The 26,364-nt window shown below is 45.9% G+C and overlaps 1 protein-coding gene across 1 annotated transcript in view; it reads right to left on the reverse strand.

The window, feature by feature from the left end:
• LOC144754200 (E3 ubiquitin-protein ligase TRIM39-like) overlaps positions 1–26,364 on the reverse strand; it is a 155,579-nt gene that overhangs the window by 16,589 nt on the left and 112,626 nt on the right. The window contains exon 5 of the mRNA XM_078641787.1: positions 7,633–7,685. Coding sequence (XP_078497913.1) covers positions 7,633–7,685 — 53 coding nt within the window. The remainder of the gene's footprint in view (positions 1–7,632; positions 7,686–26,364) is intronic.

The following is a 26,364-nucleotide window of genomic DNA, read 5'->3' on the forward strand; positions in this document are numbered from 1 at the left end:
ATATCAATGTGTACTTGTATCAGTGATTGTATAAGAGAGTAAGTATGTGTTAGTATATGTGTGAAAAAGTATGGTGTTCTGTGTTTAACTGTATAGATGAGGAAATCGAAGTGTGATTGATTCTTCACAGGACTGACTAGGTGTATGACTGCATATGATAGTGTTGTAATAATGAGTGACTGTATGTATGAGTGATTGTATGGGTGAATGAGTGAATGTGTGTGTAGACGTAGGAATCAGTGAGTGCGTATGTAGTAACTGGTATTGGTGTGTCATGATGTCATCAGTGATGTCATTTGAGAGGTCATCAGTGATGTCATTTGAGATGTCATCAGTGATGTCATCAGTGATGTCACTGAAGTATGGTGTTCTGTGTTTAACTGTATAGATGAGGAAATGGAAGTGTGATTGATTCTTTACAGGACTGACTAGGTGTGTGAGTAACTCCATGGATGAGTGGCAGTGTGTGAGTGTCTGCATAGGTGTATGAGTGCATATGATAGTGTTGTAATAATGAGTGACTGTATGTATGAGTGATTGTATGGGTGAATGAGTGAATGTGTGTGTAGACGTAGGAATCAGTGAGTGCGTATGTAGTAACTGGTATTGGTGTGTTATGATGTCATCAGTGATGTCATTTGAGATGTCATCAGTGATGTCATTTGAGATGTCATCAGTGATGTCATCAGTGATGTCACTGACCATGTCATGAATGATGTAATATGTGACATCATCAGCAGTGGATTGCGGGTGCGCGATATATAGTTAGTGCAACTAACTATATATGGAATTTCATTGGTTTTATGTCAATAAAATGTCCAGCTAACTATATATGGTCTCTAACCTATGGTTTTTCAGTGAATTTTCAAGGTTTTGTAAATGCAAATTCCTAACTATATATGGTCTATAACCTATGGTTTTTTCAGTGAATTTCATTGGTTTTTTAAAAGCTAATATCTATAGCTGTAAAATATATTCTTTATTACGTGACGTATCACGTAGCCACGTGAGACGCCTCATGACGCGTCGCATAACCGTGACGTATCGGCTCTGCAGCGCAAACAAAACCCGTAACGTAAGCGTGCCGGAGCACGCTTACAGATATATATATTTTTTTTAACCTTAATTAGTCAAAATCCACACGTGCACATATCTTGAGGCCTTGCAAAGGCACATCAAACAAACAGTCCCTACAATTTTGCCAAGTTTGCTGGAAATCTATTCCCTTCATTTTTTTTTTACTGTTTCTCTTGGTTTTCCCCTTGTTACGCTTACCGGGACGCTACCCGGTACGCGAACCGGACGCTCCAAAAACACAAGATGGTGGACTCCCGTTACGCTGCCGGTTAGCTGCCCGGTTCGCGTACCCGGAAGCGCCTCAACCGCGAAAAATCGCGGGGGACTTTAATATCCCCCTCATCAACCCTAGGGGGTCAGGAGGGGTTTACCTTGCCCCCTTGCCTTCATTTCCCCCTTCTTTTTTCACCACATCTTGTCTCTCGAACCTACCGAGAGACAAGATGGCGGCCGCTCCGGACTGTTTACAATGTTGACAGCTACGCTGCCGGTTAGCTGCCCGGTTAGCTGCCCGGTGAGCTGTCCGGTTCGCGTACCGGGACGCGCCTCTACGGCGTTTTATTTTTTGCCCCGCGGGGCACTTTAATATCCCCCTCATCAATCCTAGGGGGTCAGGAGGGGTCTACCTTGCCCCCTTTTCTTCATTTCCCCCTTCGTTTTTCACCACATCTTGTCTCTCGATCCTACCGAGAGACAAGATGGCGGCCGCTCCGGACTGTTTAGAATGTTGACCGACACCGGAGAGCCAATCAGCTTCGCTTCGCGAAGTTCCGTTACGCGTAAGGTACGCGAACCGGGGCGCTAACCGGAGCGCTGTCACAGATATATATATTTTTTTAAACGTTAATTTCTCAAAATCCACTGGAGCACATATATTGAGACATAGCAAAGGCACGTCGGGCAAACCATATCTACAATTTTGCCAAGTTTTATGTAAATATATTCAGCCGTTCGAGCTAAAAGTGAGTCCAACCGCCCTATGGAAAAATGAATGTGAAAAACGCGTTTTGGGACCCCCCTTTTTTCTCGGCCCCCCCTTGACGAAACCCCCCCAACTTTTCAGGGGCGGCTCAGAAACAAAATGTGCCATTTTCCTGAAAATTTCAGCCAATTCCGTCCACAAACGCCAAAGTTATTAGACATAGAATTTTCAGAAATCCCATAGAGAAAAAATCCTAACTATATATACCCACTGGCTATCGCCAGTAGGTAATATACATATATAAACATATATAATCTGCATATCTATATAAATATAAATGCATGCATACATATACATATATGCATACATATGCATGTTATTTACATGAAAGTTTTAAAAACACTAATAAAAGCAAAGCTAAAAAGCCACCTCATTACAAACAGAATGGCTTTAACTTAAACGAGGGCGAGATCTATTGCATTTTCAATGCTTGTTTACTTTGGTTCTATCAAGAAGGCATTCAGATGTGTCACACATTTGCCATAAATTCTGAATGTTAGCACTCTAGTTGCTCATTAGATCACTGTAGTAAAGCTAGTGCTCACCAGGGAAGTCTGCTGCTAATTATGGTTTGCAGCCATTTTCCCGCATTTTTTATTCCGCAGACTTTCAGTCCGCATACCATTATCCCGCAAGGTCATTGACCTCGCATACCATTATCCCGCATTTTTTCAAAACGCATGTGCATTTATCGCGCATGCCTTTACAAAGAATTACGTTTTAAAGGCATGTATGGTAAATGCATTTGCGTTGTGAAAACCACGATGACGAGAGAGGTAAGTGGGTTTGTGTTAATTTTTTCGTGGGTTAGTGATTGTGTAGTGTAGTGTTGTGTAGTGTAGTGTTGTGTTAGTGTAGTGTAGAGTTGTGGTGGTTGTTTAGTGTAGGGTCATGCTGGGGGTAGTGTTTTAGGGTTTAGGGTTGTGTTGTAGTGTTTGCGTAGTGTAGGGTCATGCTGGGGCTAGTGTTTTAGGGTTTAGGGTAGTGTTGTAGTGTTTGCGTAGTGTAGGGTCATGCTGGGGGTAGTGTTTTAGGGTGTAGGGTAGTGTTGTAGTGTTTGCGTAGTGTAGGGTCATGCTGGGGGTAGTGTTTTAGGGTTTTTGGTAGTGTTGTAGTGTTTGCGTAGTGTAGGGTCATGCTGGGGGTAGTGTTTTAGGGTTTAGGGTAGTGTTGTAGTGTTTGCGTAGTGTAGGGTCATGCTGGGTGTAGTGTTTTAGGGTAGTGTTGTAGTGTTTGCGTAGTGTAGGGTCATGCTGGGGGTAGTGTTTTAGGGTTTAGGGTAGTGTTGTAGTGTTTGCGTAGTGTAGGGTCATGCTGGGGTGTAGTGTTTTAGGGTTTGGGGTAGTGTTGTAGTGTTTGCGTAGTGTAGGGTCATGCTGGGGGTAGTGTTTTAGGGTTTAGGGTAGTGTTGTAGTGTTTGCGTAGTGTAGGGTCATGCTGGGGGTAGTGTTTTAGGGTTTAGGGTAGTGTTGTAGTGTTTGCGTAGTGTAGGGTCATGCTGGGGGTCGTGTTTTAGGGTTTAGGGTAGTGTTGTAGTGTTTGCGTAGTGTAGGGTCATGCTGGGGGTAGTGTTTTAGGGTTTAGGGTAGTGTTGTAGTGTTTGCGTAGTGTAGGGTCATGCTGGGGTGTAGTGTTTTAGGGTTTTGGGTAGTGTTGTAGTGTTTGCGTAGTGTAGGGTCATGCTGGGGGTAGTGTTTTAGGGTAGTGTTGTAGTGTTTGCGTAGTGTAGGGTCATGCTGGGGTAGTGTTTTAGGGTTTAGGGTAGTGTTGTAGTGTTTGCGTAGTGTAGGGTCATGCTGGGGGTAGTGTTTTAGGGTTTAGGGTAGTGTTGTAGTGTTTGCGTAGTGTAGGGTCATGCTGGGGTGTAGTGTTTTAGGGTTTTGGGTAGTGTTGTAGTGTTTGCGTAGTGTAGGGTCATGCTGGGGGTAGTGTTTTAGGGTTTAGGGTAGTGTTGTAATGTTTGCGTAGTGTAGGGTCATGCTGGGGGTAGTGTTTTAGGGTTTAGGGTAGTGTTGTAGTGTTTGCGTAGTGTAGGGTCATGCTGGGGTGTAGTGTTTTAGGGTTTTGGGTAGTGTTGTAGTGTTTGCGTAGTGTAGGGTCATGCTGGGGGTAGTGTTTTAGGGTAGTGTTGTAGTGTTTGCGTAGTGTAGGGTCATGCTGGGGGTAGTGTTTTAGGGTTTAGGGTAGTGTTGTAGTGTTTGTGTAGTGTAGAATCATGCTGGGGGTAGTGTTTTAGGGTTTAGGGTAGTGTTGTAGTGTTTGCGTAGTGTAGGGTCATGCTGGGGTGTAGTGTTTTAGGGTTTTGCATAGTGTTGTAGTGTTTGCGTAGTGTAGGGTCATGCTGGGGGTAGTGTTTTAGGGTTTAGGGTAGTGTTGTAGTGTTTGCGTAGTGTAGGGTCATGCTGGGGTGTAGTGTTTTAGGGTTTAGGGTTGTGTTGTAGTGTTTGTGTAGTGTAGGGTCATGCTGGGGGTAGTGTTTTAGGGTAGTGTTGTAGTGTTTGTGTAGTGTAGGGTCATGCTGGGGTGTAGTGTTTTAGGGTTTTGGGTAGTGTTGTAGTGTTTGCGTAGTGTAGGGTCATGCTGGGGGTAGTGTTTTAGGGTTTAGGGTAGTGTTGTAGTGTTTGTGTAGTGTAGGGTCATGCTGGGGGTAGTGTTTTAGGGTTTAGGGTAGTGTTGTACTGTTTGTGTAGTGTAGGGTCATGCTGGGGGTAGTGTTTTAGGGTTTAGGGTAGTTTAGTTGTTTAGTGTATGCTAAAGGCATATTCGTTCTAAAAGTTTTCGTTATTTTAATTTGCGGCCTAATAGTACATGCAGGATTTTTTTTGCGGACTGATGGTATGCGGGATTTCGTCATATATTCGCTAATCATACTTTCTATGGCAAAATGAACCCCCTCATTTTGTTCCTTTTTAAATTAAATGTTTTAAGAGTTACCACTTTATTCCAATCAAGATGGCTTCAGGTGTGCCATACCTTTGTAATAAGTAGGACTGTTAGCACTCTAGTTGTTCTTTAGAACACTCTGGGACATTCTGTAATTGGGCTATAGTTGGGCTACATCTGGCTGATATTTGGGCTACATTTGGTTTTTTTGTCTCTGGTGGCCATCTTTGGGCTACATTGGGCTACATTGGGCTCCAACATATATATAGCCCAATGTAGCCCAATATATATTTTTCAAAGTTAATTTTCGTAAAAACCACTGGAGCCTATATCTTGAGACATAGCAAAGGCACATCGGGCTACCAGTCCCTACAATTTTGCCAAGTTTGGTGTAAATCCATTCAGCCGTTCGGGCTAAAAGTGAGGCCAACCGCCCTATGGAAAATTGCATGGGAAAAACACGTTTTGGGACCCCCCTTTTTTCTCGGCCCCCCCTTGACGAAACCCCCCCAAATTTTCAGGGGCTGCTCAGAAACAAAATGTTCCATTTTCCTGAAAATTTCAGCCAATTCTGTCATCAAACGCCAAAGTTATTCGACATAGAATTTTCAAAAATCCCATAGGAAAAAAATCCTAACTATATATACCTACTGGCTATCGCCAGTAGGTAATATATATATATATGTCATAAAAGCCTTTTTTGACTTGTTGTGTGGAATTATACATACTGTTACAGATATCACCCTCTGCATGCATCCCCCAGTGCATGCTTTTAAATGTGTGCTTAGAGATATCTCATTGTTGCCATCACTCCTACGTTCATGGAGTATTACTGTGTCAAGCATTTGTTGCTTACACTAAGTATCCCATATCACTGGTTCTGGATGCTTCCTTCCTAGCACTGCTTTAACGTGAAAGAAAGAGCACCACCACTTCTTTAAAGTGAAAGGAAGAGCAACAGCACTTTTGTAATGTGAAAGGAAGAGCCCCAGCACTTCTTTAATATGAAAGGAGGAGCACCAGTACGTATTTAAGGTGAAAGAAAGAGCCTGGTGGGGTATGCTGCCTAGTGTAATGTGTGTTGCAGTAAAGTGTGCTCTTTAGTGCAATGTGTTTCATGGTCTGTAGTGTACAGTGCTGTTAAAGCAATGTTCTACCTGCTGTAATGTGCTCAGTAGTGCAGTGTGCTGTCTAGTGGGCTGTAACGACTAGTATAGTATTATTTCTGGAACAGTTTACATTCTAGGACAGTAAACTGTATAATGCAGTGTACTCAGCTAGGAAGTGCATTATTTAGTACGGTGTAGTATTTAGTGCAGTGGTCTAGCTCGTACAGTGCACTGTCTGGTATAGTATGTTGTCTAATGCAGTACGTCTTGTGACATAGTATGCTTCGTGTGTGGTAGTGTGGTTTAGTGTAATTTGGTTCATGTGATGTGTAGTGTAGTAAGCTTCATGTGTGGTAGTGTAGTATAAAGCATGTGTGGTAGAGGGGTGCAACATAGTATGATTTGGTGTGGTGTACTGTAGTATGCGTCATGCAAGGTGTAGTGTAGTATGCTTCGTATGTGGTAATGTGCTGTAGTGTAGCATGTGTCATATGTGGTAGTGCGGTGTAGTGTAATATGCTTTATGTGTGGTAGTGTGGTATAGTGTAGTATGCGTCATATGTGGCAGTTTGGTGTAGTATAGTATGTGTTATGTGTGGTAGTGGGCTGTAGTGTAGTATGCATTATGTGTTGTAGTGTGGTGTAGTGCAGCATGTCATATGTGGTAATGTGGTGAAGTGTAGAATGCATCATGTGTGGTAATGTGATATAGTGTAGTATGCGTCATGTGTGGTAGAGTGGTGTAGTATAGTATGTGTTATGTGTGGTAGTGGGATGTAGTGTAGCATATGTTCTGTGTCGTGGTGTAGTATGTATCATTTGTGATAGTAAATTGTAGTGTAGTTTGGTTCAAGTGTGGTATAGTGTAGAATGCTTCATGTGTGGTAGTGGGATGTAGTGAAGTATGCATCATGTATTGAAGCAGGGTGGGGTGCAGTATGCGTCATGTGTGGCAGTGGGGTAATGTGTAGTTTGGGTCATGTGTTATGTAGTGTAGCGTGCATTATGTGTAGTATGCATAATGTGTGGTAGTGTGGTGCAGTGTAGTATGCCTCGTGTGGTATAGTGTATTATGCATCATATGTTGTATTATGGTTTATTGTAGTACGCTTCATGTGTGGTAATGTGGTGTAGTGTAGTATGCATCATGTGTGGTAGTGCGGTATAGTGTAGTATGAATCATGTGTAGTAGTATGGTATAGTATAGTATGTGTGGTAGTGTAGTGAAGTGTAGTAGGTGTCATGTGTGGTGTAGTGTAGTATGCTTTATGTGTGGTAGTGTGGTGTAGTGTAGCATGTGTAATGTGTGGTACTGTGGTGTAGTATGGTATGCATTATGTGTGGTCTTTGGGTGCAGTGTAGTGTGTGTCATGTGTAGCAGTGTCGGGTAGTGTAGTATGCATCATGTGTGGCAGTGTGGTGTAGTGTAATATATCTTATATGTAGTAGTGTGGTCTATCGTACTATGCTTCATGAGTGGTAGTGTGATGTGTTGTATGCATCATATGTGGTAGTGTTGATGCAGTGTTGTTTGGGTCATGAACATTAACATACAGAGCTAATCATCACAAGGCTATTTACCTTTATAACTCTTCACCACCACCTCTGGGCACTGAATCTTCACATTATCACACCTGTAATAACAATCATCATCTTTGTATGAAAGAGCAATGACAGCTACAGGAACAAAGGATGGACATCACATAAGTCACGTACTTGAAATAATAATCAGTATTAAGATCAGCGCCTGCGGACTAGAGCTCAGTGTGAGTTACTGTTCATACACAACAGTCAAAGCTCTAACGATATCCAAAAGTACCTTTAATATCTTGTGACAGGATGTGGGTGTTCTAAGGCAGATAGCTCAGTGAGACCAGGGTGCTTCATGTGATGCCACGGAGTGCCACAGTGGGGTCTTCTAGGAGCAGCGGCAAGCTCAGTGAGAGGGGCTGACTAACAGGTTACATCTGATCCTGGTGGAATCTCTAGTATACGTGTACGCACAAGACAACACTGCCACAATCAATCCCTGCCAGTGTGAACCGTGTCAACATTCCTTCACAACCTTGGAAGGATTAGCACACAACCACTGTTACTGCAAACTCCATCATGGCTGATCAAGAACATTAAAGCTCAACCCCTCTAAAAATATATCCGCAAGTTTACAAGAAGGCTCAGTGAGGTAAGTGCTCACTGCTGGCATCTGTCTGACCTCAAACAGAACTGTGAATTCCAGCAAGAAAACTCATCCTTTTATCTTTCTCGAGTTGTTACACTGCACACCATCAAGATGGGTAATGGCAATTGTATTAACAACAATGATGAGTGATCAAAAGCTGCAGTACTTTGGGAGATCTATGGCCACATACCCTCACTACCGAGGCAGAAAGGCACACAATCACTGCCAGTGTAATCACAGTCATCACTGCTCTAGAACCTTGAAGGGATGAGCACACAACCGCTAACACTGTAATCACCATTATCACTGCTCTAGAACCTTGATGGGATTAGCACACAACCGCTAACACTGTAATCACCATTATCACTGCTCTAGAACCTTGGTGGAATTAGCACACAACCGCTAACACTGTAATCACCATTATCACTGCTCTAGAACCTTGATGGGATTAGCACACAACCACTAACACTGTAATCACCATTATCACTGCTCTAGAACCTTGGTGGAATTAGCACACAACCGCTAACACTGTAATCACCATCATCACTGCTCTAGAACCTTGGTGGAATTAGCACGCAATACCCACAACTTAAAACCCCATCATAGCTGCTCTAGAACCTTGGATCAATAAACACACAATCCCTGCCAAGGTAAAACCCGTCTTCCCTGTTCTATAACCTTTAATGGGATTAGTGCCCCATACTACCTCTGGAGAGAGGAGAGTTCATGTCACTATACACTGCAACCTCGAGGCACTCTTACTTCATCTTTGGCTGAATTTGTCTGTGCCTTCCATAAGATCTATCTGTGCATTTCGCCTATGAAGGATCAATAGGATCAGCTTGGGCATTAATTTTAATAATGATAGATAATATTACCATCTGGACTCCTTCTTTGTGTATTTAGTTGTGTGGAACGAGATGTGTTAAATAAGATTCACCACTGTGCACTGGAAGTCCCCACGTGCACGAGGATGTGCATTCAAAGCCCTTTACTCAATCCCAGGCTGGGGTTATGCTACACCTAAAATGCATCCATCAGATTAACTTTAATGGGTAAAAAATAGGGTGCAATCCATTGGGATGTATCTCCACGGGTTATGCAGTCAGAGCCTCCTAGCTCCCACTGATACTCCCTTGAAAACATGGTAATCTTGGTTTACACCTTAGTGGTACATTTAATTTACGTTTAAGTCCCTAGTAAATCGTACTTCCTCTAGCAGGGCCTGTAAATTGAATGCTACTAGTGGGCAGCAGCACTCATTGTGCCACCCACTAAAGTAGCCTTTTAAAACATGTTTTAGGCCTGCCACTGCACTTTTAAGCTAACATTTTGTTCTAGAATAATAAACCTTTTGCCAAGTCTAATCCTTCCTTCTCAATGCTTATAAGGGCAGGGTGTTTAACAAGCATTTGCAATGCAATAGGTCTCGCATTGGCTATAGTTTTAGCTATTGGCGTTATAAATGACAATGCCTTTTATTTATGTGTTGGTTTTCTAAACAGATAAATAAAAACGCTTAGTCATTTACAATGCCAATAGCTCAAACTCTTGCAAATGTGAGACCGATTGCAATTCCAATGCAATCAGTCTCGCATTTGTTAAAATTAGAGCTCTTAGCATTAAAAATGACAATGTTTTTTACTTTTTTTTTATATGCAGTGGAGTGGTGATATTTGGATAGCGCTATTGCCATTTGTATGAATTTCCAGCGCTGGAGGACCAGAAAATGGCAACAGGTTATGAGGGAGTGAGACAAGAGTAGTATGCTGGCTAAAATTCTTTAAAAAGGGACAACATCCTGGAAAAAGTTAACACTTATAGGAAATACAAGATTAAAGCATGTGAAATTTATCAGGAATAACATGGTTACTTTAATGCTTTTACAGTTAGTGTTTTTGCCTGAAAAGTTAAGGGCATAACTACAGGGACCTGTTTTAATGTCCATTGCTTATATACTTACGAAACGTGAGCAGAAAGGTTTAAAGAACACATCCCTGAACACATAGCTGCGGTACACATTTTAAATACTAAAATAAGGAAAACAGCTGATACAATGTAGTTCAAAGAAAGATGAGAACCACCCGCGTAGCTAGGGGGGGTGCGGTCCGCCCCAGGCGGCAATGATTTGGGGGAGATGGTCTGTCTAGCTATAAGCTGTGCCTCTGGGTAAACAAGAAATACATTTGAAATGAGAATAAAGGGAATGCAGATTAATACACTCTTTTGGAAAAAATCTGTGAGGCGCCAACACGTTCGTGCTTATGGATCTTAGCAGCACGGTCCAGGATTGGTGAACGTGCTTGCAAAGCGCGGTGATGGCTGAGATATGATTGGAGGAGGACCAGAACAACCTGTGCGCTGAGTGACTGTCCAATCATATCCATAGTGAATGATGTACACGCCCGCCCCCATCCCCTCACACACACTGGCTGGGATTGAAGAACACCACTTGTTAAAAATGCAAGCGCACCGGCCTGCAATGCGGTGTGCGAAGCTGCACCCTAGCATAGTGCTGGAGAACTATGCTACCGGCGATACCATGCGCACCGGCGAATCCGTGTTTGAGAATCCCAGGGTCAGCCCCCGTACGGTGCTTTTAAATGCAATTGACGCACATGCACTCTGCTCTCTCAGCGCGGGGACAGACGGCAGAAGTGGCACTGAGTGACTTCAGTCCCGAAGTCTGTGGGGATCACTACCAAGGTGGCAAGTGGCAACGAGTCCCAAGACAAGCTTCTGGGTTGAGGCTTGTGACTTCTATGTCACTGACACCAGGGCACAAGTCCTAAATAAAGAAGTGGGGGGACGCTCACAGACAGGAAGTGACGTCACGGCCGGAAGTGACGTAACGAAAGGCAAAAACCTAGAAGTGGGGGGAACGCTCACAGACAGGAAGTGACGTCACGACCGGAAGTGACGACACGAAAGGCAAAAACCTGTTAAAATAGGTATGTGTTTGACAGTTGGTGTAGCGCTTTTGCGCAGGGCGTCCATCCATTGGTTGAAGATCTCTGGTAGGTGAAAAGGCGTGGTGACCAGCGTGGTGTCCTGCGGCAGTCCGAGAAACTTCCGATTTCAAAATGGTGGACGGCGTTTTGATTGAGCAGGGTGGACGGCGTCCACCCTGGAAAACCCTCGAAAATAAGTGGGGGGATGCCGTCCACCCGCGTGGTACCCCGACTCGTGCCCTGACTGACACACTCCGACCGTCTTTGAGTGAGTCACGCAGTACCCACTCACTTTGACAAAGACCGGGGCCAGCCTGAGACGGACTGGCCAGGTGGTGCGTGCTTGCTGCCCAGTCCTGTGCTGCTGTGACCCCCCGCCTCGAGTCGTCGTATGTTGATGACAGTTATGGGCCCTGGCGCAGCGAAAAGTAGTACGACCCACCCAAGTTAAAGTAAGTTAATAAGTCCACAGTTTATATGGTTGAGCATTGACTATTTCTGATGTTAAGGGCGGAAAGTAAAGAATTTGATGGACTGAATACAATGTAGCTTGTAGTACCCCTTATTACGTTGAGGGGGTGGGGGCCTTGGGCTAATGGCACAACGCTCTACTCTACCTTATACCTGTAACTGCAGACCATTGAGGAGTACAACTGAATACCTGTAATTGACAATATTGCTGTACCTTGTTGAATGTTTGCTTCTTCCTGTGCCTCATTTGACCTGCATGTATGTGCACGTATGGAATATGATTAGCATGTTCAGCAGGCCTTGAATTATGTTCCAGCTTGCTAGCTTATGCCACACATTTTTTCAGTCAACATCATCAAAGGCCACTTTGAAATCTATGAAACAGAAATATAATGGTGTTTTAGTGCCTCGGGCAGCTTTCATTCGGAGAGAAATTGCCAGTATATTTGTTGTTGTGTCAGATTGAATGGGATGAGGATGTTCTTGAAGGCCCACGATGATAGTGTAGTAAGTAAGCACGCTGAAGTCCGTAGTAGATTGAAGAACTTGTTTATTTCTTAACTACCTACTCAGAATTAAGAACTGTCTGAAATGTGAATTTATGCTGCCACAGAGGATAATGGGGTCTGCAAAGTCTTTACCTACCTGGGTGTTCCGACCAAGACATTCCTGGCCACCTGCACCCTCATATTTATTTAAGGGTGGCTGTTTAAGGTATCTGTTCCCATTCTTAGTCGGATATAGGTGAAAGTTGGACGGACCGCTAGTTTGTGACTTCAGGCCTATGGTGCTTTTCAAAGGAGTCTTGTATGACTGCAGTACTCGAGTCATCCCGTCGCGCTGTGGCCAGTAAATAAGTCTTGTTGATTGTTGTAGCTCCACCTGAAGTTACCTGGAGGCATGGGACAGGCCTATGGAATGCATGTGAATGAAAGTATGTAGATGAAAGTATGAAACTACCTGCTATGCTGTGTATTTCGCAGTGCCCTTTTCCATGGAAAATGTGTTTTTCTTTCCAGATGCCTTAAAGGGTAAAATATGTACTTTGAATTGTTTTCCCCCTTGAAAGTAATGGGGGTAGTTTTTGGAAGAAGTTGGCAAAGCAGATTTCGTTATTGGGTAAAACTATTTCTTCCTAAAATGGAATGCCTTGAAGCTAACATTTTTTTGTAGCTCCAGCACTTGGGTGGACTAACCAAGTTATTCAGTATGCAAGTGACATCATGGCATGTACCATCACAACCCATGATGTCACAATGCATGTCATCACAGTGACATTACAAGAAGTGACATCAGATATTAAGATCTTACACGTGCTTTTATTAGTTATATCACTGAGAACACATCATATAATATGCAGATGACATTATTTTTCTATGTAGCTAGGTAAGTGGGTTACTGCTTTGAACACAGATACTTTTGTTACTTGCAGTTCATAAATTGTAAGTCTTCTAATATAGCACAGTGAGCTATATAGAATGCGACTGCTACACCTTTTAACCCTTACTAACTCATGCAACGCATCTTGTACATTGATTTACACACTTGTATGATTTATTGTCAATGTGTATCTTATGTGGAGCTGGCATTCCGTTTAAAATAGAAATATTTGTGCCCGAGGTTTGACAGTGGGGTGAGATTCGAAATTCGTTTCGAGACTTGGCCTCGTACGGTCATGGGGCTGCGGATGCCATGGGCGGCAGTCTGTGGGATGGCCACGGGCTCTAGCTACACCCCTGATGAGAACACAAACAAGCACGTCACTGACAAACTCTGTAAAGTGGCTAACGTGCCATTCGTTTTAAATATATACTGTTCTACATACATGCAGAGATAGAGTGAGTTTCCACTGCTCCATGTATGGAGTGAGTAAACAGCACAGCTGTTGCCACACAATTAGATGGAATGGGGCTTTGGCTCCGTCCACATGTTGGGAGCCAAGAGTGCATGTTTTGATTAGGCGGAATTTGTGTGCTTCCAAAAAAAGAGTGCTTGCCATCCACACAGCTGGATCATTTAGTTTATCCCTCTGCCTAAGCTTAAAATTTCAAGAGCACCCACAAAACATTGGAATGCTATTAAAGTGTCTTAGATAAGTAGGTAATATATGTTGTTTTTCTCTGGCAGCAGCACCGATGGAAGGAGGTTAGTCATTAACCTACATGGATTTTTAGGCCTGGCTGAACAGTGCAACTGTCATCTGTCCTTTTAACCTACACCAATATTATTCTATTGTTATTTCTTCCAAATGAATATATGTATTCCCATAGTATTTACTTGTAATGCTTTACGTCACAATAAAAATTTCCTTTAAAGCCAGACCTATTGGCATTGGCAATGCTTGTTTTATTTTACATTTTGTTTTTGTAGTCCAATATTTTTAACTGATAAACTACAAATATAAGCATTCATAAAAAAATGGTAGGACACTTGCTTGCCATGAGCCAACATGAGAGCTTTAATTTGTTTTTTCTGGTGTTCTAAATGTAAATGTGCCCATGTCCTCTGAATGTTAGCTGCCCCCACATGACTGAATAGTTCAGAGTGCTGAAAGTATAATGCTGGCCTGGCTCACCTTAGCTCAAGTCTCCTTTGCACACACCGAGGAATACACCAGTTTAAGCTTTTCTCGCACACACAGAACAGTTACCACTTGGGTAACATCAGTGGCAGCTTCCCACGTGCACACATAACAAGGACTACCTTTATGCATTTATTTAAAGTTCCCTTGTGCACATAGATCAGGTGCCATGTTACACACCAGCTTATACTTTCCGCACAAAGACGACCCAATGGGGACAGCAGCAGCGCAAGCTTCCCTTTAACCAGGCAGTAGAGGTATAATGGGGTGGTGCAAGGCAGTGTTCTCCAGTGCCAGGAAAGCAAGACCCTTCCTCAAAGTAGTGCATAATTCAGAGAGAGAGAGAGAGAGGGGAAAGATGCATAACATGGGCCACAGCAGTACAAAAACAGAGTTTGGCAATATGCCATTTTGAGACTAAGCCCACATGCAAAGCATACAAAGAGGCACACAATAGTATTGTTTATTAAAATTCATCAGAAACTGTTACTTTCAGCCAACTGCATCACTCCATACATAGACATCTGACCAGCTACTGCTTCGGTTCTCAAGAAAGCAGAGACAGCCAATGGTTAATTTGTGGCGGTGGCTGTACAAGTGGGTGCAGGAAGTGAAACTCGCTCTTTGATTGGCTTGTCTACTTTCAGCTCTTACAATAAACAGCTCCTTACCCTGCAACAACCAGAGGGAAACTGACCTAAAGGAAACTCATCAAATTTTCTAACAGGCTCGTGAGGGTTTATTATAAGATAGAGCTAGTAACATGTTAAACACTGTTTGCATGTTCCCGAGTCCTAATGCTCTCCTTGAGGCACCACCTGTAAGGGGTTGTTTGGGAAGATCTGCTATAGACCTTCACCTCTGGCACCACCAGGCTGTTTTGAGGTCTCGGACTGCGTAGTCTGCGCTTGCACAGTTTCGCTCCGAGACTTTGTTTTCTAGAGTGGGGCTTAAACCCGCCCCTCTTCTCCATTGGCTGGCTTCCTAAACGGAGGCCAGCCATTCGAGGAGAGGGGCATCACTCCCTTTAAGCCTCGTCTTTTTCGGATTCGGGGGGTGTATTTTTTCGCTTCTTTCTCTTTTCTTTCTCTCCTCTTCAAATTGACTGGAATTTTACCTTCTAGACAATGGGAAGAGGAGAGAACGAAAAACACGCCCCTCAATCCCGAAAATGACAGTGGTTTCTCCGAGGCATTTCTGCTTCGCCTCGGAGAAACATGGTGGTGGGCATGACGTTGTCCGACCGGCCGCGCAACAGACAGAGACCCCACCCCCCCACCTCCTGAGCCGGTAAGTTTTCTTGCCTCTGTTCCCTGCCTGTGCTCATCTTCTTGCCTCTGTTCCCTGCCTGCGCTCGTCTTTTCTTGCCTCTGTTCTCTGCCTGGGCTCGTCTTTTCTTGCCTCTGTTCCCTGCCTGCGCTCGTCTTTTCTTGCCTCTGTTCCCTGCCTGCGCTCGCCCGGGTGCATGAGCACCTCCGTGGCATACGTGGTGAAGGAGGCCAGCCCCGGTGTGCAGGCATGTGAGGGAGCCGCGCTGGAGAGCCTGCGGGAGGCGTGCAGGCAACGAGGTAGAGGCAAATTCAGTTGGGACTCGTATAGGCAGACAGGCTGAATCCAGCAGATGGTAAGAGGGTTTGGACATTTTGGAAACGTATAGAGGAGGTGAATTGTGTTAATATTCTAATATTGCAGTCAGTTGTACATTCAACTCCTTTTAACGTTCTCCTCCATGTAAACTTCCTTGTCATATTGAATCTGGGACTTGGATAGAAATTGATATTCTGCTGAGGAAGCTTCGCTCAATTGGCCTATCTTACTGGCTAAGCTAGTTCAGTGGGCTATATTGATAAAGTGGCCAGCCTTATACCCAACTTCGCAGTCTTGCTTAAAGCAACGCAGGTTTTAATTCTTCCAAGGTTAGTTAAATGAGAACCGCCAAAGCACCTGTTACCTCTCTGCGAGAGATGGTAGTAAAAATCTATATCCATCGCAGCAACAGCAGTGAACTAAGATAATAATATATTGGTTCACGTATATAATTGGCATTAATAGAATGGTTTGCATGTTGAAGAAATATTTTTCCAGAAAAATAAATCTAATGCCAGAAAACTGATATTTTCTTTCCTCGAAAACAATGGTTCGATCGCTGCAGGTCTGCTTGTGAAAAATATCCCTGTGTGGGTAGTTTAAAGATGGCGGCCACGGAGGAGCCAAGATGGCGACCGGAGCAGACCTGTAGGCTCCCGGCTCCGCCAGTCCTTTTCAGCCGTGCCGATATCCTGATTCTGATCCTGGCGGAATTGACCGCAGAGTGGGTGCGATGCGGCGCTGATCCCGGCGGTGCTTTCCCGGACCCTCGACCTGCCCGGCAACCGGAGATAGCCACTTGCCAGTCCGTAGCCCTGGACCCCGCTTGTACGGGCTCATCCTGCCGTGCCTCGGAGACCTGCTGTCGGCCGGAGTGCTCCGTCGGCGCTGGCTGCTGGACCACCGGCGTGACCCTCGAGAGGCGCTGCCTGAGCCCAACCACCTGAAGGGATTCAAAGCGGGCGGAGGGACGGCGGCGCTCACGAAGCTGCATTACCCCATCGGAACGGCGCCTTTGTTTGAGGCTGAAGGTACGGGGAGAGGATTGCCCGGCCATGTTGGATTGCCCAGGACTGCCTGATCCCATGCCTCTCTATCCGGGATTGTCAGGGGGCGCCTAACCTGCACTGCTTGTCTCCCTGACACGGCACATAGCGCCCCGCCAGCATTAAAAGGGCGTATACTAGTGCTTTAATTATCCTGGTGAACGTCCCGGGGTTTTGCCATAATGGCTTTGTGTGCTGACATGTTTTGTGGGGAGATGCGCCCGTCCTCGCCAGCGACCTGTGCTGCCCCGCATGTAGGTGAGCCCGAGGTTCGAGAGATTCCCCCGGGACCTGTGGGACAGCCTATATTTTCTCTTGGCACCGTTCTGTCCGCTCTGTGCGACCTCCGTGCGAAGATGCACCACTGCTACGGAAGATTGGGAGGCAAGCTAGATGACATGGCGTCTGCGCTGCGGTGGGACAATAACGATCTGGTTCCGCAAAGCTGCCGCCTGCCCCCGCCTACACTGCACGAGGACACAGCGCTTTCTCCGGCCTGTTGGACACCTGAGCCCGCTTCCTATTTTGTTGGCACCCAAGATCGCCCGCCTGACAACTCCACCCAGGATACTTTGTTTTCCCTTACAGTGAAGAGTGATACATTGTGGCTGGACTTATTATCGTGTGCGCCTCGGGATCTATCTGTGGCATTGCTGGTTCTACCGTCTGCTCCTGTGTTGTGCCCCCTGACTTTGCTGCCTACAAACTCGTGTACTCCTGGTGTCTCTGTGGAACTTTCTGCTACATTCAACGGATTTCCTGGTGACTCTTTGCGGCCATTTTGCGCTCCCATATTGCTTTCGTTCTATCTCTCGCCATTTTGCTTCTTTGTTCTGCGGTGGGTGGGCCTCTCTGGGGAAGCGCATCTGGGGGTGTATCCACGTTCGGGCCAGGGCTAGGCTGCCTTTCCTGTTATCGGCTTCATGGCTGGTTGACCGGGGTCTGGGATTGTTTTTTTTTTGGCATCCAGATTACTTGACCGCTGTGAATTGCTGTTTCACCTTTTCTCGCCGGCCATATTGTCTCTTTGTGTCCGAGGGGATGGGTTTCCCTGGGGGACTGTATGCAGGGTTGCATCCACGATTGGGATAGGGCTAGGCTGCTTTTCTTTGCCATCGACTACCTGGCTGGCGAGAACGGGAATGGGACTGTTTTGTACATGCCTCGAGCGCGCACTGCGTGATGACTTTCTCCGCCTGTATTAGTGTTGCTATTTACTACTGTACTGGGTGTTCAGGGAGGAAGGTTTTGTGGACTGCGATCTTACTACCCCAGCCCTACTACGATGTCTCTTGCCCTAGGCGGCCAACAGCCTCGCCCTCAGCATTCATGGAGCCGCTGCTACAATAACTGGTTATCCTGGCCGACTGCGCCTATTCTGTGATGTTATCGATAAATTGTACTTTGCAACGCACTGATGCTTTGAATGCGCAGCTCCTTTTGCTTGATGGCGCTGTTTGGGAACGGTGGCGTCCATTTTGTCTAGGACCATCTCCTTTATGTTGAGTACGGCCATTTGGTCTCTTTGTTTTCAGTGGGGGCGGGCCCTCTGAGGGAGTCATGTTCTGGGATACGGTTGCGGACGGGCCAGGGCTAGGGGGCATTTTTTCTATGGCCGTGTGCTTGATTGGCGGGTGGGATTCGGGCTGGGGCGCTTCTTCATTGTGTGTCGCTGTTCTCTGTGCTGACTTTCCCCACTCTCTCGTGTGCTTAGGGCTGTCCTGTTGTGTTCGGGGTGGACGATTTACTTGTGGCCGGGGTGACCGAGAGCATATAGATTTGGCCCTCTTCTTAGTGAGGCTATGCCTGGGGGGGTTTTGTTGTACGGGCCGGGGCTGTGGGTGTTTTCCCCGTTTGTTTTGCTAGCCCGGCTGTGGGGGACCCAGATTGCACAACATTTTACTATGTTTCTTGCGTTGAATGTGCTGATTTTCCCCACTTCAGTTTGTAATTGCTATGTCATGTTCTTTACTCTTGCTGATGGGGGGGCGTACTTTGTGCTGGCCGGGGATCTGAGTGTGACTGATACTGCCATTCTTTTGGACCTATCTCTTCCGCATCTACTGCTCTGCACGGCGTGACGATTTTGTATGGCTGGGAGTCCGGGAGATCTGGTATTGGGTGGGCTCCTCCCCACCTTCTCTTTTTCTGGGAGTTGTGGATTGGTTTATTCTTTTCTCACTCCCTATATTTCAAGTGTGAGGGGTTTTCTTTCCTTTTTCTTCATTTTTCTTTTTCTTCCTTTTTTCTTGGTCTATATTTCGGGTTCTTTAATGGGCGACAGACACTTTGCCGGGGGGGGGTAGGCCGTAGCCTCCGCATTGGTGTAGGGTGGGGGGAGGGTTTTATTTTTCATTTAGTTTCTATGGGCCTTATTTTTCTATGTTTCTGCGCTTTCTTGGTCTGTTTCTGTTCTGGGTCCGCGGTAGGGGTTGATGGGGAGGGGGTGGCGCTGTAGGTGGGGCGTAAATGCTGGCTAATTATCTTGTTGTTTTACTTTGCACCGCCATACTGTCTGTGGTCTTATTTTCCGTTGTTGTTCTCAATGATGATGCCACCTGCCTATGTTGTGATTCTAATGTGTGGACTCAGTTCCCCTTATCTCTTATTCTTTACTGATTTATGTTTAGATTGGGAACGAACTTAAAATTAACCTTTAATGCTCCTTTTCCTCGGTGACATGATTCTATTCAGTGTAACGTTTATTAATTGTTGCTATGTCATCCGCTGCCGCTGAGGAAATGTATTGCTTGCAATTGTGCTTCAAAGTGTCGTGGCCGGCCTGACGGTTGTGGGCCCGTATTTGTTCTTTTTCGTGCACAATAAAGGTTTTCAAAAAAAAAAAAAAGAAGATGGCGGCCACGTTCACGCAAATAAACGTCGCCCACGGTTATGAATATGAGAGCCGTGTTATCGCCACAAGCATTCTACAGATATTAATAGAATTACATTTAGTGACATTGAAAACACACATGTAGTTCGTATTATATGGCAAGCATTCGAAACATTAAACTAGCATCAACATGTTGTACATTGTAGTGTTGTTTCAATGTATTATAGCAGACATGATTAAAATCAGTTCGATAGGTGTTTGCATGTTATACCAGTTGTATCAACGTTTGTTTTAAGTTTTGGACTCGCCACTAAGTTAGATCCAGCACCATTTCAAAACGGAATGGTGTCATGCTGAAACGGAGGTTGTTTTCATATTCTCGTGCTAGGAGAGTGTAGGACCTCGTTGGTCTCGCGATGCTGAGTGCGGTGACGCAGGGCCGTGTGCTGCGGCTTGTGGTGTTGAATGTGTTGGGCCAGGCGGTGTATGCTCTGCAGGCTGCACGTGGGAGAGGCGACAGGGGACTGATGGACACACAGTGAGTGCACAGCGGACAGGAGGGGGAGAAAGAAAGGTAGTATACGGATCCCGTGGTTGCAGCCTCTCTGCGGGATGCGGCATTGCGAGACCGAGAAGTGTAGCGGTGCGTGTGACCGTTGACACCGGTCTGTGCGTGTTTGCATTACAGACATACCTGCGTGCTCGCCTCTCACTCGCTTATGCAGGTGAGAGGCACTTTTCTGCCCCCCCTGTTCCCTCGTTGGGCTTGCTTTTCTGCCCCTTGTTCCCTCGTTGTGGTTGCTTTTCTGCCCCCCCGTCCCCTCGTTGTGCTTGCTTTTCTGCCCCCCCGTCCCCTCGTTGTGCTTGCTTTTCTGCCCCCGTTCCCTCGTTGTGCTTGCCTTTCTGCCCCCTGTTCCCTCGTTGTGCCTGCTTTTCTGCCCCACCGTTGTGCTTGCTTTTCTGCCCCCCCTGTTCCCTCGTTGTGCTTGCTTTTCTGCCCCCCGTTCACTTGTTGTGCTTGCTTTTCTGCCCCCCCTGTTCTTGCCTCTGTTCCCTGCCTGCGCTCGCCTGGGTGCATGAGCACCTCCGTGGCGTACGTGGTGAAGGAGGCCAGCCCCGGGGTGCAGGCCTGCGAGGGCGCCGCACTGGAGAGCCTGCGGGAGGCGTGCAAGGGGGCCGGCGTCCACCTGGAGAGGGGAACAACCTTTACAATGAAACTTTTACAACGAACTACCATTACAACGCAACTTTTACAACGCATTGTTCTGGGGGGCGCTCTAGGATAGGGAATAGGTTAATTTACTATCCAATAACCTTCCCTACTATCCACGGGGACTGGAGTTGGAATAGTAAATTAAACTATTCACTACCCAGCGCCCAAAAGCATTATGCGTTGTAATGGTATGCGTTGTAAAACTTGCGATGTAAAGGTAGGCGTTGTAAAAGTATGCGTTGTAACGTCATACATCCCCTGGAGATGCTGCCCTTCGGCAAGCTGGACTTCGGGGAGACCGGCATGCTGGACCGCTTCTACAATGCAGGTGAGAGGCCCTTTTCTGCCCCGTACCCTCGTTGTGCTTGCTTTTCTGCCCCCGTTCCCTTGTTGTGCTTGCTTTTCTGCCCCCCTGTTCCCTCGTTGTACTTGCCTTTCTGCCCCCCGTTCCCTCGTTGCTTGCTTTTCTGCCCCCCCATTCCCTCGTTGTGCTTGCTTTTCTGCCCCCCCGTTCCCTCGTTGTGCTTTGTTTTCTGCCCCCTGTTCCCTCGTTGTGCTTGCTTTTCTGCCCCCCCTGTTCCCTCGTTGTGCTTGCTTTTCTGCCCCCGTTCTCTCGTTGTGCTTGTTTTTCTGCCCCCCCGTTCCCTCGTTCTGCTTGCTTCTCTGCCCCCCGTTTCCTCGTTGTGCTTGCTTTTCTGCCCCCATTTCCTTGTTGTGCTTGCTTTTCTGCCACCCGTTTCCTCGTTGTGCTTGCTTTTTTTAAACATTTCTGTGTTTACCTGATGCTTTGTTATTCCCCGTTTCCTTTTCCTTCTATTGTTTGGCAGTCTTTAATCAGCCTCATTGTTTGCTCCTCTGGTGAACCCTGACTACCACATCCCCCATAATGGAAGTCCCCCGTGTTGGAGACCCAGCGCAGCGATCAAAAGCATGTTGCGCATCATGCAGGCCAATAACGGAGGTCTCCCTTGGGCTGATTCCAACTTTTCCATTATTTAGTGGTATCTCTTATCCTTTGATGTGTTGTGGAAACAGTCATATCTGGATTGGTATGTTTACTTTTCACAATTAGGCCTGTTACAAATTGCCATCAGTGTGGCGGTTGATTGGTGTCCGGAGACCAAGGCAGTTGTACAAGTCCGGATAAAGCTACTCTTAGACTTGTATCACTCTATAGCAGTCATTGGAAAAACTAGTAGCTCCGGTGCTGGCTAGTTGCCTTTTGCCTTTGTTGAATTTTGTTTTTTCTTGGTTTTTGTAAAACGTTTATTTTTGGGGGAGCTGCTTGTTTTTTCTTGCCTCTGTTCCCTGTGGCGTTACCGGGCAGAGATGGGCGTGTGGCTGACCTAGACTGAGGATTGTCTGTGTCTGTGTGTGTGTGTGTTGGGCTCTCTGTGTGTGTGTTGGGCTCTCTGTGTGTGTGTTGGGCTCTGTGTGTGTGTGGGGCTCTGTGTGTGTGTGTGTGTGTGGGGCTGTGTGTGTGTGTGTGTGTGTGGGGGGGGGCTCTGTGTGTGTGGGGGGGGGGCTCTGTGTGTGTGTGTGGGGCTCTGTGTGTCTGTGTGGGGCTCTGTGTGTCTGTGTGTGGCGCTCTGTGGCCTCTGTTCCCTGCTTTTGCTCGATTTTCTTGCCTCTGTTCCATGCTTGTGCTCGATTTTCTTGCCTCTGCTCCCTGCTTCTGATCGTTTTTTTTCTTGCCTATGTTCCATGCTTCTGATCGGTTTTTTTCTTGCCTCTGTTCCCTGCTTCTGATTGTTCCCTGCTTCTGATCATTTTTTTCTTGCCTCTGTTCCCTGGGTCGTTACTGGGCAGAGATGGGCGTGTGGCTGACCTAGACTGAGGGATGTCTGTGTGTGTGTGTGTTGGGCTCTGAGTGTGTGTGTTGGGCTCTGTGTGTGTGTGTAGGTGGCTCTGTGTGGGTGGCTCTGTGTGTGTGTGCGGGTGGCTCTATTGTTAACACGGTGGCGGCTGGTGACATTTGAAAGTGGCGAGGAGTAAACGATGTGGATAAGTGCCCAGTGGCAAGCGAATACATTGAGTGAACCAGACCGGCATTAGGGGTGGGGGGGGGGGGGGTTCTACCCCCGAAATTTTTTGAAAACAGAGTGGGCAAAGGGTGGATTTTCAAGTAGAGAGAGCACAAAGGTTAATTAAGCAAATGGGAAAGTGTAGTTAAGAGATCAGTAAATAAAAAGATTTCTTTTATTATAACAGTCTTTTAAAAGTACACACTTCCCAGCTTAGCTGGTAGCACCCTTACAATACCCATCGAAAACAATAAATGTGTGTCATTGGAAAGCAATTTTTTTGGGGTAACTATCTTTTAAAAACACACACTACACATCATAGCTGGTAGCTCCCTTGCAATACCTCTCAAAAGAATAAATGTGTCATCAGGAAGCTGCAATGGATTCCATTGATTAAAGCCAATACCGGCTCCCAAGCACCGTTTATATTTGCAGATGGACCCACTGCGTACATTGACATAGGCGCTAGACAAACAACCAAAACACATACCGTCCTTGACGTGCAACTGACCATTCTAAACGGCCTTCAAATGCAACTGCATTTTGGTCTCTGCTTCATATGTATTTACAATTGGCTCAGAGAAGTTTACCTTTTTCTCCCTCACTGCAGGGCCCTAGGGTACTGTACCTACTCTCAACATGAAACCTTATTGCCCCACGCTGACGGAGAGAATGAACCTTCCAATACAGAATGACTTTAATAGCGGCAAAATAAAAAAGATAAAAACATCCTGTAATACGGGTTATAAAAGCGGATATGAGTATCTTACAATGCAGGCATTGATGCATTCATCTCTTATCATCAATGGTCATCATGTAAACAACACATAATCCACTTCCAACATAAAGAGAATAACCTTTTACATTAATTTTCGAAAAGCTATTGCCGTGTTCTAGGAGTATTAAGAAAAAGAATAATTAAATAAAACGGAGTGATTTCTCTGTTCTTAATGTGTTTTTTTGTTTAACTTGGGAAATGGAGTGCACAGCTTTTTTTCTGGTGATGCATGTTTTTACTGTGTAGTCACTCTATCGATCAATTAACAGACATACAAAACGTAGCTGCGATGCATAAAAACATAATTGATTTAGGTCTGACCTTTAAAAAGCAGTCAGTAGAATATGTGTGGTTTCTTTTCTTTTCGCGTATTTCTGTTATTTAACTCTACACGGATAAGAATCTGTCCAGGGGAATGCTCATTTTATCTTTCCACTCGCATTCATGTCAGCGTTTTTGGTGCCCCTTGACCTTAGATCTCCATTACCCCTGCCTCTCTCTCCAAAGCGCTTAATAAAATCCAGGAAAGCTATTTTCAGATCCGGAGAGGTGCACATGTGAGATCGGCATTTTTCGATCTGATTGCAGTCCCGCAGCTCGTGGGGGGAGGGGGTTTAGCGCGGCTAGAGGGAAATTAAAATAAATCACAAATAAACTTACCGGATCCGTGCCACCTCTGCGAGTCCTCCTGGGCTGCTGTCCGACTCCCGTCCCGCGTTGGCACCTTGGCGAGTAGCGCTTGCTCTCAGCCAATCCAGACGCTGCACCAGCAGCAGCGCCAGGATTGGCATGAGTAGTAGTACGCATATTCTGTTTAGGGCTCAACAATTTTTGCTACCAGCCCGCACATGCGTACTAGGCTGCTCATTAGAAGAGCAGCATGGAAAAACCCTCGCTCTTCTAATGAGCAGCCTAGTGTGCGCATGTTCAGGGCTGGTGCAAAATGTTTAAGCCCTAAACAGAACATGCACACTCTTGCTGTGCGTTCCGCCGACCATCTGTGATGTTGGTGGATGTCACTTGCAGCTGCTGAACTCTGTCCTGTAGTGCTGCCCCGCCCCCTGCTAAGCTGACAGCATTATGTGAGTGATTGAGTCCGTCCGAGTTACAAAGTGACGGCAACGCTCAGTGGGGCCACGCCCACGCGCCCTAATGGACGCACCGCCCCTGTGTTAACATGTAATTTAACAAGCATGAACATTGCCGGCGCATTCTTGCCTAACAAGAGCCTCTACGTGCGCGTAAGCGGCAACCATTTTAGACATCACGGCCATTTCATACACTGCTGGTTACCTGTGTGTCACCCTGACCCAGCCATCATCCCCCGCGCTCTGACCAAGCCTGAACACACGTACTAGGGTCGTAAAACCTTGTCAGCATGACAATGCCCCGGAGTCACTTCCCCCACCAAACCAAACATGCACAGGCAAGCCCCCTTTTATAACCTCCTTCCCTGCACCTGACCACTCAGTCCGATCCCAGGCACTAACCGACCCCTGTGGACATTGTTTATTGCCTAGACACGGCAGGGCTTGTTTTACCAACAAAGGGGCCTGACTTAATCAATAACCCAAACCCTTAGATCTGACCGATCCCACGTGTCCAGCTGCGAGATAGCGATCATCTGTTACATCTGGGTGGGGACGATTACTGCTAGGCTTGTGTGGGAACTAGCTTGAGGCAGGGATTCCAAAGATGTTTTGACTATGCAATAAACTGATGTCAGGAATGTTTGACCATGTAATAAAGTGACGAAAATCCCTATAAAAGGCCATGCCACAGAGATGCGGTTAGAGCACCTCCTGACGATAGCCCTGGTGTCTGATGTGATGGAGTAATAAACGCGTTCTTCGCTTTCCACTTCCCAGTGCCTGCCTCGTTATTTTGATCATTAATCTGTGGTGAATTAGAGGTGGTTTGCACTAAGCGACACGTGGGTCCAGTGAGGGGAAACACCCGTTACAACGAAAGTACTGCATCGCGTTGCTATCGCAACGCGACTATTACATCGCCGGCGGCTGCACATCGCATGCCATCGCGCCGCATGCTAAGACGTCGCACTGACATGTACATCGCTAGTGATGAAGTGTTAGATTTAGAACAGACGCTGACATAATATATTAATAGAACGGGAAACGCAGGAAAGCACAGGAAACCAAGGTCCGAACCTCCTATCACATAAAACAAACAGCGAAACGTTGCTCCATAATACATTTAATAAACAAAACAAACATAATATATTAATACACACAAAATATATAAATATAAAACAAACGGGGAAACGATGCTCCATAATACATTAAATAAACAAAACAACATCGCTAGCGATGACGTGTTAGATTTAGAACAGACACTTACATAATATATTAATAGAACGGGAAACGCAGGAAAGCGCAGGAAACCAAGGTCCGAACCTCCTATCACATAAAACAAACAGCGAAACGATGCTCCATAATACATTAAATAAACAAAACAAACATAATATATTAATGCACACAAAATATATAAATTGTTATAAACTGAGCAAAGATGAAAAAAGACTAAAATGTGTTTACTACTAAGTACAAAACACACGGTCACAAAATATATAAATGTATGCAAAAATGAGGACCACATAAGGGGAGACGATGTGGTCTGAGGCCAAGCGCTG

Source organism: Lissotriton helveticus, chromosome 5_1 (genome assembly GCF_964261635.1).
Source record: "Lissotriton helveticus chromosome 5_1, aLisHel1.1, whole genome shotgun sequence".
NCBI lineage: Eukaryota > Metazoa > Chordata > Amphibia > Caudata > Salamandridae > Lissotriton > Lissotriton helveticus.